The following is a 16,359-nucleotide window of genomic DNA, read 5'->3' as shown; positions in this document are numbered from 1 at the left end:
GCTCACTAAGAAGAATAGATACAGTGAGTGAAAGGGAAACAGAATGGAGAAACAGTTGATAGGAGATAAGAAAAGATTAAGTCATGTGATTCATATATGACTGTCAGAGAGTAAGAATCTTGTAAGGTCTAAGAAGACAAAGAACCAAAGGCGCCTTTAAAGTAGAGTCCAAAGGATTGTGGATTATTTCAGGAGCCACTTATAATTCAGACCATTTTTCTACTGTGTCTTCTGACTCTCAGTGATAAGTCAGACTCTGCCATGAGAATGCTTAATCTTAGCTTAAACAAAACTTAATTAGAGTGGAAAGTCTGTTAACCTCCATGCTCAAAAATCAAATGCTATGCAGTGCTGAATAACAAAGGAAAACAAAAATCATTTATATACTAACCACTTTTTTGATGATTAACTCATCCATCTAACATTCGCCAGGAATTATTATCTTCTTAAAGTGTTCTATATTATTACTCTGAAAAATACAAAAATATAAGACTTATAGTCCCTTTCTTGAAGCACTAAACATTGATAAATGAAAAGAATATACAGTTCAAGTCAAAACTCTTTGCATCTAGTCTCAAATATGTCACTTCCGAGACACAATTTTATTTCTAAAATAAGTAATCACATTTGTCCTACCCATTTCACAGCTGTCCCATGCACTTTACATTTATGCTGTGAAGAGTAAAATCAATAAACATTTGAAATAATTTGGAAAAATATAAGCCTCATAAATGCTAGTTATTAAATATGTTGACATATGGGGCAGAGAAAACAGTAGCTCAATATACTACACGGTTGAAACAATGTGTTAAATATAAGGACAAACAACATGCTATAGAAATCAGAGGAGTATGAGATTAAATCAGATGTAGCATTATTGAGAAATTTATACAATTATTAAATGCCACTTATTTTCTTTGAATGCTGAGCTTGGAATTAACAAAATAGACAACAATCTCAATTGCCACCTGCACTACGCTTGTGTAGTCTGCTTATCAAACCATCCACAGATTTAATTAATTACTATTAATCCTAAAGGTCCTAGGCTTCCCTATCTTTCTTCTTTCCCTCCTCTCAGAGTAGAAATAATGACACTTTTTGTTTTTTGTTTGTTTGTTTGTTTGTTTTTTTACTTTCCTTTAAAATTCTAGGACCTAAATATATTCTTCAAGAAGGGTTAATGACTTTGGGTTTCTCCAACATTGCAAGTCATTGTCCAAGTTTTGTCCTAAAATTACTTGGAAATCAATTCTCGATATTTACACAGTAAATATTTATAGACCATACAATGTGTGGAAGTTTATGTGTTGGACCCTGACTCTGTCTATTATCCACCTAAAAGTTTTCTCTGTGTTCAGAAGCTCATCCAAATAAAGCTCACCTAATGCATCTGAACCTCCTTTATCTGAGCATCAACTGGAGTGTTTCCTCCCATATTATATCACCTGCTCATAAAATCCTTTTAAAAATAGGCCAGAGCAAGCCTTCTTGTCATATACATGGTGATGTCATATACTAAGTCATCACTAATTAGCCGCTGAATAAAGGAAACAATGAATGGATGAAAAACGAGAAAAACACATTATCTACATATAAATAGTTTTGCTAAACTACATGAGAAAGCAGTGGTAATTGTAATTCTGATGATTTATCTTAGTCATCACAATTTTCATTTGATGGTGTCATTCAAAAGTTGAATGTTTATTGTTGTTTCTTTCAAATTTCAGACATTCAAATGATGAAGATCAACCAAACAGTCCTGAAGGAATTCATTCTTGTTGGCTTTTCTGTGTACCCACATGTACAGACATTTCTTTTTGTGGTCTTCTTTTGTCTCTACCTTCTCACCCTTGCAGGTAATCTGACCATCATGGGCCTAACCCGGGTGGACAGGTCCCTCCACAGCCCTATGTATCTCTTCCTTTGTTCACTCTCCTTCTCTGAGACCTGCTACACACTGACCATCGTCCCAAAGATGCTGAAAGATCTACTGGCCATGGACAGAAGCATTTCAGTTATAGGTTGTAGCTTACAGATGTGCTTCTTCTTGGGACTTGGTGGTACACAGTGTATCATCCTCACTTTGATGGGATATGACCGCTTCCTTGCCATCTGTAACCCTCTAAAATATCCGCTGCTTATGACCAACATTGTATGTGGACAACTTGTGGCCTCTGCTTGGACTGCAGGCTTCTTTATCTCTCTTACAGAGACTGCACTGATATTCAGGGGCTCTTTCTGCAGACCCAACCTTGTCAAACACTTCTTCTGCCATATGCGGGCAGTTATTAGGCTGTCCTGCATAGACAGTAATCTCACAGAATTCATTGTAACACTGATCTCAGTGTCCGGCTTGCTGGGTACCTTTCTGCTCATCATCCTGACTTATGTCTTCATTATTTCTGCTGTCCTCAGGATTCCTTCAGCTGAGGGCAAGCAGAAGGCCTTCTCCACCTGTGCCTCCCATCTCACAGTGGTTATAATCCACTTTGGTTTTGCATCTATTGTTTATTTGAAGCCAGAAGCCTCAGGAGATGACACACTCATAGCAGTCCCTTATACTGTCATTACCCCCTTCCTCAGCCCCATCATATTCAGCCTGAGGAATAAGGACATGAAAAATGCTTTTAGAAGAATGATGGGAAACACAATTGCCTTGAAAAATAATCTTAAGTTGTTGCTGCTTGTTTGAAGAATGGCTCAATGTCCCCAGAATTCAATAGGGGCATTTATCCTGTGACCTCTGGAGAAACCTATACCATTTGCCTTGTTCCAGAGGTTGGGATATAAGAAGCAAGTGACTCAGACTGTGAACTAAGTCAACACAGGCATCTACTTAGCTTGTTAGAGAGGCTGTCCAACCCTTCTACTATCCAGTGTCAGAAGAAGAATGTCCCTGCAGATATAAGATTCTGATAATCAACTTCCAGGCGTCCTGCACTATTCATGAATTGAGTAAAAAGCGTGGAAGGAAAAAATAGCATATAAAACCACTGCACTGAGAGATGTTTTAAATATCTAAAGATGTCAACCATGGCTCAGGCTTGTAAAACAGCATATAAAACCATTGCACTGAGAGATGTTTAAATACCTAAAGATGTCAACCATGACTCAGGCTTGTAATCCCACCACTTTGGGAGGTCGAAGTGGGCAGATCACTTGAGGCCAGGAGTTTGAGACAAGCCTATCCAACATGGTAAAACCCCATCTCTACTAAAAATACAAAAATTAGCTGAACATGGTGGTGGGTGCCTGTAATCCCAGCTACTTGGGAGGCTGAGGCAGGAGAATAGTTTGAACCCAAGAGGCAGAGTGAGCAGAGACCATGCCGTTACAATCCAGCCTGGGTGACAAGAGCAAAATTCCATCTCAAACAATAATAACAACAACAATAATAATAACAATAAAAGATGTAAAAGTTAAGGATTTTTTTTTAGGCAAACGCTATGAAGCACTGAAATGCACCTCCCATGAGACAAATCATGTCTGATAAGAGATGTAAGAGTATTGATGTAATTTTGAGTTCTGTTACTTATGGGAATGTTATAAAATAAATGAAATGATGGATAAATTCATTATGCACATTAACTGATTAAATTTATCCCTGACCATGACACTCTTTCTTTGGGATTATTTTCATGACACAGGTGCAGACAAAAATCTCTGCTACCTTCAATCTGCAGCCATTACTTAGTGGCAAGCATTTTCTTTTCCTTTGGTTCCACTCCTGACAATTGGTTATTCAATCTAGGGAAGCTAAAAGTCTCAAAAATAAATACTATTTACTCCCTTATTATGGATGCAGAGGATGTTACGTCAAGTCTAGACTCAAGATCCTGAACCTAAATTTGGATCAATTAGCCTGCTTGTGCCTGATATAGTGACTGTGGTGGGGATTGCTAGTTGCCAGAAATAAGTAAGTAAATGGAAGCTGAAAATACCCGAAGACTCATGCCCATATGGGCACTTGCTTTATGACAAGTGAAGCATTTCAGTACAGTGAGAAAATGATAGACTTTCAATATAACTGGTGCTAGGAAAATAACATATCCATATGGGAAAAACAAACTCTGAAAAAAAAATCAATTTCAGGAAATCAAAAACTAAATTTGAAAAATGAAGCAATAAAACTTTTAAAAGGTAATTAAGAAGATATCTTCACCAACTTGGGATAGAAAATACTGTTTAAATTGTATGTAAAATTTTTGACTAAAGTGAAAAAGGCAGATTAAATCAAAATTGAGACATTTTATTCATCAAAAAGACACTATTGAGAGACTGGAAAAGAAAGCCAAATCATATAGCTATAAAGAAATTTCAGAGTGATAAGTATGAAATTTAGGATCATAATTACTTTTAGAAGGAGGGTCTGTGATTGGGCAGGGCGAGGGTCACATGAAAAACTCCTGGGCCAGGCGCCGTGGCTCACACCTGCAATCCCAGCACTTTGGGAGGCTGAGACAGGCGGATCACCTGAGGTCAGGAGTTCGAGATCACCCTGGCCAACATGGCAAAACCCAGTCTCTACTAAAAATACAAAAATCAGACAGATGTGGTGGCGTGCGCCCGTAATCCCAGCTACTAGGGAGGCTGAGGCAGAAGAATCGCTCAAACCAGGGAGGCGGAGGTTGCGGTGAGACAAGATGGTACCACTGCACTACAGCCTGGGCAACAGAGGAAAAACTCCTGATGGGTGAAGTTCTTTTCCTTGGTCTAGGTAGTAATTGCAAAGGGTTTTGCTCATGAAAGATTCACTAAGCTATGTATTTGTTTAGATAATTTTCTGTGTTTACATTTTATTTTATAATGTAAGGATTAAACAAAGCAATGCACAGAAAGAGAAAAAAGTCTGTAACACGTAACTGGCAAAGGCCCTCATTTGGTATATACAGTCATGCGTCACTTGACAATGAGGATGTATTCTGAGAAATGTGTCACTTTGTGATTTTGTCAATGTGTAAACATCACAGAATGTACTTACACAAACCTACAACGCACATAGACTGTATGATATAGCCTAATGTTCCTAGGCTACAAATGTGTACAGTATGTTACTGTACTGAATACTGTAGGCAATTCTAACAGTAGTGTTTATGTATCTAAATATATCTAAGGATAGAAAAGGTACAATAGAAATACTGTTTTATCCTCTTGTGAAACCATCATTGTCTTTGTGGTCTGTCATTGACCAAAACATTATTGTGTGGTATATGGCTGTATAAACAATTTCTAAAAGAAATAAAATTCTCAAAAAATAAATTAAAAGACAATAGAAAAATTTCTAAGAGATGCAAATAGATCTTTTATAAAAGAGAATATCCAAATGTTCAATAAATACCTTAAAAGGTGTTTGGTCTCACTAGTAAGCATGAAAATGAACATTAAAACCCCAATAATGATTTAAAAAATCTCAATGAAGTATTATTACATACTCAATTGAATGGCTAAATTTAAAAGGCTAGATTAGAAATACCATTCGACCCAGCCATCCCATTACTGGGGATACACCCAAAGGATTATAAGTCATGCTGCTATAAAGACACATGCACACGTATGTTTATTGCGGCACTATTCACAATAGCAAAGACTTGGAATCAACCCAAATGTCCATCAGTGACAGACTGGATTAAGAAAATGTGGCACATATATACCATGGAATACTATGCAGCCATAAAAAGGAATGAGTTCGTGTCCTTTGTAGGGACATGGATGCAGCTGGAAACCATCATTCTCAGCAAACTATCGCAAGAACAGAAAACCAAACACCGCATGTTCTCACTCATAGGTGGGAATTGAACAATGAGATCACTTGGATACAGGAAGGGGAACATCACACACTGGGTCCTATTGTGGGGAGCAGGAAGGGATAGCATTAGGAGATATACCTAATGTAAATGACGAGTTAATGGGTACAGCACACCAACGTGGCACATGCATACATATGTAACAAACCTGCACGTTGTGCACATGTACCTTAGAACTTAAAGTATTAAAAAAAAAAAAAAGCCAATGAGGTGCTACCACATACTCACTTGAATGCCTAAAATTGAAAGCCTAGATTAACGAGTGTCAAAAAAGAAACATGAAGCAACAGCAACAAGAACCCTTCAGTGCTTTTTTTTTTTTTTTTTTTTTTTTTGAGATGAGTCTTGCTCTCTCACCCAGGCTGGAGTGCAATGCTGTGATCTCGGCTCACTGCAACCTCCACCTCCCAGGTTCAAGCAATTCTTCTGCCTCAGCCTCCCGAGTAACTGGGATTACAAGTGCCTGCCACCACACTTGGCTAATTTTTGTATATTTAGTAGAGACAGGGTTTCACCATGTTGGGCAGGCTGATCTCAAACTCCTGATCTAGATGATCCACCCGCCATGGCCTCCCAAAGTGCTGGGATTACAGGCATGAGCCAACAGTGCTCTTAATAAGAGTGTATATTTGTTCAGTCATTTTAGAAAACAGTCTAGTATTATAAACTTATTTTGAGATTCTCATACCCTGTGGTTAAACTTTTCTACTTTATGTGTATGCCCTAAAGAATAGTCGGCACATGTGTATCTTAAGACATACATAGATGTCCTTAGACATAATATTTGCAAAATGGCAAAAGCTGAAAATCACTCAGCTAATATACTACAGAATAGATAGAAAAATTATGGCATATTCATGTATGTATCAGCATGTAGTAATAAAAATGAATAAACTATAGCTATATACTTCAGCATACATGTGAAACTCTTTTTTTCCTCTTTATATCATATCTTTCTTCTATAATCTAAGATATTATTATAATTCAAGACTTTGTCTCTGACCCAGTTTCTCAATTGGGTTTTCTAAATTTTTATACCCAAGAAATTTCCTTAATGGGAAGAAATGAAAATATTCTCTCCTGTCAATAAGCAATATAGTAAGACGTTAATGAAGAATCAAAATAGGAGATAATTTACTTCTGTTCTGCATTAAATGTAGATTGCTTTTTGTGAAAAAAATCCATTTGTCTCTTCTATATGTATGAAAAACTCTTTCTGTTCAAGACACTACACTAACCATGAGGAAAACAAAAACACACAAGACATATTTTTTTCTCTCAAAAAGCTTACATTCTACTAGTGGGAAGGCTAAGAAATTATGATGTAATATGAGTTAAGGGTTATACAGATTTATGGCAGCACTCAGGAGATACAGTACCCACATAAGATCACTATAGAATTTACCCATATTGTTGGCCAACATCCCCAGAATAGACTGTTCTACCTGAATATCATTTAATACATCCTCTAAACAGGAAAAAGAAAGAGCCAGGAGGAACCCTCTTTGGGTAATAACAAATCGCAAACACTGACCTCAGTAATCATTCCTTCAAAGAAGTCTGAATTTTATTGAATTACTCAGTAGAGAAATTTATGTTCTAGGGCATTTTGGAAACAATGGAGAAATCAGCAGGTAATTATTAGATTAAAAGCTGGATGTAGTCAGGATAGGGGACAACATAAGCTCTGCCAAAATTATTGTCACCCCAGGGTGACTAGGCATATGTGTGTCCTCTGAAAAGCAACATCAAAGACTTAACACAGCAGAAGTATAGGGGAGGAGAGAATTTACAAAAATAATCCAGCCAGTCACTGAACAAGTAAGCAAGCAAATAATGAAAGCAAGACCTAGTGGGGAGAGAGGGGAGAAAGAAGAATAACCAGAGTTTCTAAAATATATTATACAAAATTCCAGTTTCCCATATAAACTATAAACTATGCAAAGAAAGAGAAAAATATGACCCATACTTAAAAAAAAAAAAAAGAAAAGAAAACCAGACAACAAAAACTGCTGGTGAGAGTGTGACTAGATGCCATATCTAAAAGATGGACTTCAAAATAACCACTGTAAATATATTTAAAGATCTAAAGAAAATCATGATTAAAGAAGTAAAGGAAGGTATATGACAATATCACATCAAATACAGAATACCAACAGAGAGACAGAAATTATAAATAAAAACCAAATTAAAAATCTGGAATTGAAAGTATAACCACTGAAAAGTTTACAAGAGCACTCAACAATAAATTTGAACTAACAGGAAAAGAAAATGATGAACTTGAAGTTAGAGTGATAAAAATTATGCAGCTCAAAGGAAAATGAGAAAAAAAAAATGAAAAAAATAGAGCCTTAGAGAAATCTGGGACACAATTAAACACACCAAAACTGGTGTAATGGGAGTACCAGGAAGAAAGAGCAAAGAGAAAGGATAAAAAAATATATATATTTGAAGACATACTGGCAGAACACTTTCCAAATTTATTGAAAAACATAAAGCTACACATCTAGGAAGCTCAACAAATTTCAGATAGGATAAATGCAAAGAGGTACACAAAAAGACACATCATAGTAAAAATGCTGAAAGTCAAAGACGGTGAGGAAATTTTGAAAAGCATCAAATGAAAAATGACCCATTATTTACAAGTCAGCCCCAATTTAACAGCTGACTTTTTAGCAGAAACAACGAAGACTAAAAAGCAGTGGGATAACAGACTCAGTGTTCAAAAAACAAAACAAAACTTGTCAACTAAGAATTCAATCTCAAGGATTTTAAAATTGTCTTCTTTTAAAATAATCAAAAACTGGAGGCCAGGCGTGGTGACTCAAGCCTGTAATCTTAGCACTTTGGGAGGCCTAGGGAGGCAGATAACCTGAGGTCAAGCGTTCGAGACCAGACTGACCAACATGGTGAAACACCGTCTCTACTAAAAATACAAAATTAGCCAGGCATGGTGGCACACACCTGTAATCCCAGCTACTTGGGAGGCTGAGGCAGGAGAATCACTTGAACCCAGGAGGCAGAGGTTGCAGTGATCCAGCATCATACCATTGCACACCAACCTGGGCAACAAGAGTGAAACTGTCACACACACACACACACACACACACACACACACAAAATTGGAAATCACCAAAATTTTCTTCAAGAAGAAACTACTTAAGCTGTATATATCTATGTCTTGAAGTATTACTCAACAATGAAAAGGGATAAACTGTTGATAGAAACACACAATCTAAATCAATCTCTAGACAATTATGCCAAATGAAAAATATCACTAAAGGTACATACTATAAATAAATGTAAGTAAGAACCAAATGAAAACTCTAGAGTTGAAAGTATAATCACTGAAGAGAAAAATTCACAAGAACACTAAAAATATATATGTATGTACCTTTATAAATGTATACATGTATATTTATAAATCCATACAGCTATGTGTATACATATATATTTATAAATACATAAATATTTACATTTCAGTTTAATTTTTGTATTTGTCACATACTAGGTTTGTGATTCTGTCATATATATATACACACACAGAGATGTGTGTGTGTGTGTGTGTGTGCATAGCATACTTGAAATGAAGCAATTATCAAAATTGAAAATAGACTAGTGGTTGCCAAGCTGCTAAGGGTTAAGAATGTGAGTGACATATATTACCCCTTACCACAAAATCTTCCTTCAGCTTAATCTCTCCCACTCCAGGTTCCCATGCCGCCCCTAATCCCGCTTGAAGCAGCCCTGAGAAACATCGCCCATTCTCTCTCCATACCACCCCCGAAAAAAATTCTCACTGCCCCAACACTTCAACACTATTTTGTTTTATTTTTCTTATTAAGAAGGCAGGAATGTCGGGCCTCTGAGTCCAAGCCAAGCCGTTGCATCCCCTGTGACTTGCACGTATACGCCCAGATGGCCTGAAGTAACTGAAGAATCACAAAAGAAGTGCAAAAGCCATGCCCCGCCTTAACTGATGACATTCCCCCACAAAAGAAGTCAAAATGGCTGGTCCTTGCCTTAAGCGATGACATTATCTTGTGAAATTCCTTTTCCTGGCTCATCCTGGCTCAAAAAGCTCCCCCACTGAGCACCTTGTGACCCCCACTCCTGCCGGCCAGAGAACAACCCCGCTTTGACTGTAATTTTCCTTTACCTACCCAAATCCTATAAAACGGCCCCTCCCTTATCTCCCTTTGCTGACTCTCTTTTCGGACTCAGCCTGCCTGCACCCAGGTGATTAAAAAGCTTTATTGCTCACAAAAAAAAAAAAAAAAAAAAAATGTGAATGTGCCTATAAAAGAGCAACAAGAGGGATTCATGTGGTGATTGACATGTTCTGTACCTTCACTGTAATAATGTCAACATCCTAGCTGTCAGAGCATAGTATAGTTTTGTAAGACATTACTCTTGAGGATAATTGGGTAAAGGACACATGAGTTCTTTCTGTATTATTTCTCATCATTGCATATGAATCTACAATCATCTAAAAATAAACTCGGAATCAATATGATCTGAGTTTAATTTCTGTCTCTGCCACATACTATGTGATTCTGTGTCTCTGCCACATACTGTGTGATTCTGTGATAATCACTTACCTTTTTAAAGCATCATTTTTACCTCCTTAACAGATCATAATTTCTTGAATCTGAAACTGCCAGTGATAATATATATTCTTGCTATGAGTTTAGTAATAGAACCCTCTGAAATTTTAGCTGAGTACACAGATGGCCAGTTAGTTACTACATTTATTAGCTTTCTCTGTGGCCAGGTTTGACTATTAAGTGACCAAGTTTTTAATCAATGAGATATAAGTGGAAATGATGGGTGAAACTTCTATATCTCTCTGAAGATCAGTTTCTCTCTTTCTGCTTTCCTGATGGAAAGGACATGGAAAAACAGAATAGTGCCTTGGACTTCCAATAGAAGCCTTCTATTGAGTCTGGGAGGACCAACCATCTGCCTGTGCTTTTTACAATCTTGTGAAGTCAAGCTGTTCCACAGGCCCTGCCAACTGTGGACCACTCACCACTGTAGGGCTATATGAAAGCGAAATAAATTCTGTCTGATTTAAGCAGTTATATTTTTGTACCAATCTAAACTTGGTAGTTTAGATTACAGTTACATTGTATTGCTGAGATAATTAAATAAAGTATGTATAGTTTTTAGCAAAATGTCCAGTATACATTACATAGTGATTGTTCAGTAAATAGCAATTGTGTATTTTTTGCACCAATAGGAAAAAGTATAAAAACAGCTTCCTCTTTTTAATTTTAACACTTTTTTCTTATTTTATCACCACCCTCACCTTCCTGAAATTGTCTAGCCCCTTAACCTCCAGAAAACACTGTACTCTTACAATTCCTGTCTTGGACAATTTTTGGTCTTTTTCCTTCTTTGGTCTGCATTTCTCAAGCACTTCCTTTCCATTTTTCTCTTTCTTTTTGTTCTCAGCTCTGTTCCTCTGGTTACATTTTATCAAGTGTGATTTTACGTAGTTATTAATGCTGACTCCCAAGTTTATAAACTGAAGGCAGAATTAAGATCCAAGCCAATATTTCTGATTTATTGCTGCATATATCTGCCTTTTCCTTGAACTTAATATGTCAAGACTGACCTCATCCCTGGCTTTCTCATGTTGTTCTGCCTTCTGTGTTTTCTGAGAGTTACCATCTCCTTACCACTTTGAGCTAAAATCTCAGCAATAACTGCATTTCTCCAACTCCTTATAGCATCATTTAATCTTTTGCAAAGTACTTGCTTACAGCTCTATTGTTCTGCAGTACAACAAATTGCCATTATTGCCAAGAGAAGAGAGCCATCATTTTTACTGCAGGCACTTCCTCTCCAATATTGCATCATAAACAGGTCGTCTAGGCTCTGCTTGAACACTTTCAGTGATAGGCTGCTTAGCGCACACCCTACGAGGTACCCTACTTCATTTGTGACAGTTCAGTAGACCAAGAAGCAAAGAAGCAATATAGGTATGAACGACAGTCAAGAAAACCAGTGTGGAAAGAGAAAGAAAACCCCATTATTTTCAGAAACAGACGCAGATTTGAGGCAGGAGTCAGGAATTCACAAGCACTCCTCTACACATCTTCCCACTAATTATCCTGAGATCTTCCCCGTGCACCAAGTTTTATTTACAAAGGGTTGTAAAGAAGGGCAAGCAGCATACAGGCTTTCCTTATGGAGCTTGTAGACTTACAGAAGAGAGATAAAGCATCTCTCACTCATATATAAACACAAACAAGTGATAAGAGGCAACGGTGAACAGAGTTTAACAAATAAACATCTTCTCAAAAAATGTAATAGTCTAAATAACCTATCAGAATTAATTTGCCCATAACTCTTACTTTATTGTTTTATTTCCTCAAAAGAATTTTAGTCCTGAATTATCAACATATCTAGGCGCCTCTTAGGCACTTCTGAAAATAGGGTTTGGGGAAGCTCTACACAGATGACACTCAGGAAATGAACCCGAGGACTTTACTCCACTTCAGTGCACACCCGTGTCCCTCTGGACAATGCTTTTTCATTGTATCACCTATGCCCTAGAACAAATGGTCCCTGAGGCGACTTGGACACAGTCTTGTTGGGGAGAGATAGGTCACCATGACAATGTGTACTAAGGGGCTATGTCCCTGATGAGAATGCAATAAGGGAAATGTAATAAGGGCTGGCTACTGCTGCCTCTGTTTGCTTCAGGGCTCCATCTGCAAAACCTCAGCCCTGCCATGTCACAAACGACTTAGAGACCAGCATGAAGTATCAACTTTATTGAAGAGTTTCTAGGGCAAACCATACCTGCCCAGAAACAAAAGTTAAGCAAACTATTGACAAATATCAAAAGGCAGGGTATGTGTGCGGATGTGGAAGACAGGCAAGCAAAGAAATAGGTGTTCTTCTGTGACAAATTATGTCTTTATTCAGGTTAGACACCCTCAAATCCTTCATCCATTCCCCATGATTTTCAGTTCCTCATAATCCCGAAAATCGCTTGAATTTCTCAAGATATACAAAGTGCTTAAAATTTGGAAAACCTTAATCATTCGAACATCTCAGAGTGAGTACCCTGTCATTTTAATCTTTTATTCATATGTTTATGATTCTAAATATAGCACCCGAGAAATGCATCCAAAACGTTCACAAGGGTGAAGGATTTTTTATTTAAGTGGCAATGTGGTAAAATGTTAGAGATTTGTAAATGCATTGGACAGGGTAGGAAAATATATATGGGAAAGGGGAACCCAAAAAGAAGAAAGCCATGATAAGAGAGTCAGAAGCCAATCTTGACGTGTTTAGGGTGTAGCACTTCCCTTGCCCTAAGGCAAGACCCAAAGAAATAGCTGTCATATTAAGTCTACATCTATGAATTCAAATGAGATTTTAAAAAATCTTTTGAATGAATTTGACTGCCATACACAGAGAAGACAGACAAACAAGCAAACAAACAAAACCCTTTATTCTTATATAAATGAGTCCACCTGGCTATACCCATGGACATTTACTTATTTCCATGGAAGATGTGTAGTATACAGGTTAAATTTCCCACCATATTTTCATAGTAAGATTATCTAGGTTTATTCCACTTCCACAATTTTCTAGATGTATGATCTTGAGAAAAAATATCACTCATCTTTCTGTGTCATTTACAAATAGAAACAATGGTGTTTAAACTCACTGGGCTGTCGTGAGAATTAAGTCAACATATGAAAAATACTCACTACCCTTCACAGAGTAATCAATTATTATTATATCTTCTTTATATGCCTTGTAGATACAGACGAAGACAGTAATTATAATAATTTCAAACAGTCCTCAGTTGTTAATTCACCAGTGTTTTGGTTGGTGCATTAAGATTCTTCAATTTGTGATGATAAATGAGGAATTCAAGGGAAACAAAGGAAAACAAAACAGGCAGTTTTCTCTGGGAGTGGGATATGCCTATGCACAGAGCTCTGCCCAGTGTGTCTCCAGATGAAGGCTTGTGTTGCTTCCCATAGAGCACCACTGAACACCAGGCCATCTACTACTAACCTTCGCTTATGTAATATCTAGAAGGTAGAGGTTAAATAGGAATCCAGGCAACTGTGCTGGTGTGAATAGCTAATTTGGAAGATCCAAGTGACATCTACATGGTTTCAGGCCCACAGAGCTATGGCATCACCAACGTGCTTCACAGTAATAAATTGTGTGATATTATGGGCAAATAATTTTCAGCTAATTATCTCTTTTAATGTCATATAGTCTAATGAAGTAGGAATGACAAATGTTACCAGCAGTGGCAGCAGCAGAACTATTTTACAAATAATAAAACAGGTTCAATATTCCACCCCTGAAACAACATTCTACCTTTTAAATTCCAAAGTTCTTAAAGTATTACCTTATTTATTTCTTAACTAATTTGATATATATGCATCAGTTATGTATTATGGCCAAAGTAATGAACTTAACTAGAATAGAGCAATGAGTGAGATCTCTGCTACCACGGAGGAAAAATCCGGGAAGATACATAGCTACCCCATAGATTTATTAATAGAGTCATGGTCATAATAGCAGCTGTGAGTGTGAAGGACCTTTTGGACAAAGTCCTTACAGAGACACTGTTGTTCATTATGTTTATTCACATGCAAAAGACGAGAGGTAAAATAACAGAGTGGTGTTTTGAAGAACTCTGATGTAACTGCAGGAATAAATAAGAGTAATGGAAAACAGGAGTAAAGGGGAGGGTAATGTTGAAGGGGAGCATTCAAAGGCAAATAAAAGATAAATTGTACAACAGCATCAATATCATCTAGTCCTGAGAAGACCAACCCATAAAGAGCTGTTCTTGGTTCTGAGGGAAAATGCAATGGGAGAAATCTTCAAGGTGTGCCTCATTAATTATTACTTGGAATCTAAGTTGCCAAATGAGAAGGGTATGTTTAAAGAGATCATCACTGTGTGACTGCTAACATTGCAGGCTAAGCTGTACTCTGCTGCCCTGATGGTAGAATCCTCCCTTGGTATAAAAATTGTGCAGCACTAATAGAGGAGGAAGGGCTCCCAGACTGATGATGGAGAAGACACACCTAGAAGTTAAAGCAAGTAAGAAACAAACAAACAAACAAAAAGAACAAATACAAGAAGAGTTCAGAGGGCACAGTGCCATGATATACTCAGAGCTACAGAAGGGATCTGAGTACTATGATTCAAAAGTAGTCTATCGAGGAGAGTGTCTTTAAAAAGGGAGAGCAGACTGAAAGCTGGAAAAGAATAAAATAACAGACCATTTCTGGTGGACAATAGGGGCTGAAGTTGCCTTGGTTGGAGAAGAAAGTTCTTGGCAGTAGCAGGCCAGGTGAAATAGCAAAAAGGGTTCAGTTTTCAACAACTGAGCTTGAAACTCATGAAGATGATAACATAATATTACTGAGGAGTGGACAAGAGGTAGGAGTATGGGCACCTCTGGGCACAAGGGGACCAACTTGCAGACTTTGAATCAGCAGACAATCTAAGCCACAGTAGCTACAGAGCAAGATTGGCTTCCAACAAACTTGTGAACAGTCAGTAAATTTCTAAGACTGCTTCCCATCCTTCACTCCATTTTCCAACAACTTCTCTCCCACATCTCTCAGGACTGACTCTGGTAAGTTGGAATTTCAACCAATTTTATGCAATGCAATAACTGGAAAAGAACCCTAGTTTTCCTTTAGTTCAATTATCTATATTTTTAAGATATATTATGAATCTGAATGATATAAATTCAAGACTGTACAAATCAAGACTGAAACTCACTCTGGTAATATTTATTGAGTGCCTACTATGTTTTGTTACTGCTCTGTTACACTGATAATAGAGGGGTGAGGACAAGTCCCTCTTCAGATGTTCTGTCATTGTTCAGTCTGCCTTAGCATCTCAATTCCCTTACCTTGTCTCTTGAGAGTTTCCAGCCATCATTTTCAAGTTTTTCCCATCCTCTGTTATTACCTACTCCTGAGGCATGTTGGGCTTCCTTCCTACCCTGTCCCTAACCTTACCACACATACTTTCTCTTTAAACTCTCACTCAGAAATGTATCTGATGCATTAAAGTCACTGCTTCCAAACTGGACTTTTTGGACACTTGAGGGTACAAAAATAAAAATAAAAATCTCCCAATGTCCAGGCAGGAATAGTTCCAAAGGACTGATTCTCTCATCTTCAACTCCCTTAAGAGCTCTTAAAATTGATCTGCTAGATAAAGTGTCCTTTCCCACTTCTCTTTTCATTTTTTTTTAACAAGGAAAGGCATAGCAAAATCTTGCCATATGGAAGTGTCCAAGAGCATAAGTTAGTGTCAATGCCAAAGTCAGTGTCGAGAAAGTAAAGGGCTAATAACTGGGTATCAGATTCTTTTGCAGGTCAGTGGTTAACAACCTTTTGCATTCAATGCAGTTGAAATAGAAGCTAATCAAGTTGTCAGCTAATAGATGAATGAAAATAATTTTGATGATATGTTACTGAATATTTTCTGGCACACAACTAATAAAAAGTTTAAATAATCTAGTGTTATTTCTATAACAAAA

General features: G+C 37.3%; 1 protein-coding gene across 1 annotated transcript; it reads left to right on the top strand.

Annotated features, from left to right (window-relative positions):
* Nucleotides 1–1,698: 1,698 nt before the first annotated feature.
* LOC105533596 (olfactory receptor 10X1) lies at nucleotides 1,699–2,692 on the top strand. Its single transcript, XM_011972067.1, has one exon. The coding sequence runs from the start codon at nucleotides 1,736–1,738 to the stop codon at nucleotides 2,690–2,692; it is 957 nt and encodes a 318-aa protein (XP_011827457.1). The 5' UTR covers nucleotides 1,699–1,735.
* Nucleotides 2,693–16,359: the final 13,667 nt, after the last annotated feature.

Source organism: Mandrillus leucophaeus, unplaced genomic scaffold (genome assembly GCF_000951045.1).
Source record: "Mandrillus leucophaeus isolate KB7577 unplaced genomic scaffold, Mleu.le_1.0 Scaffold1265, whole genome shotgun sequence".
Taxonomy (NCBI): Eukaryota; Metazoa; Chordata; class Mammalia; order Primates; family Cercopithecidae; genus Mandrillus; species Mandrillus leucophaeus.
The sequence above is the reverse complement of the archived record's forward strand: the minus strand, read 5'-3'. Positions and strand labels throughout refer to the sequence as shown.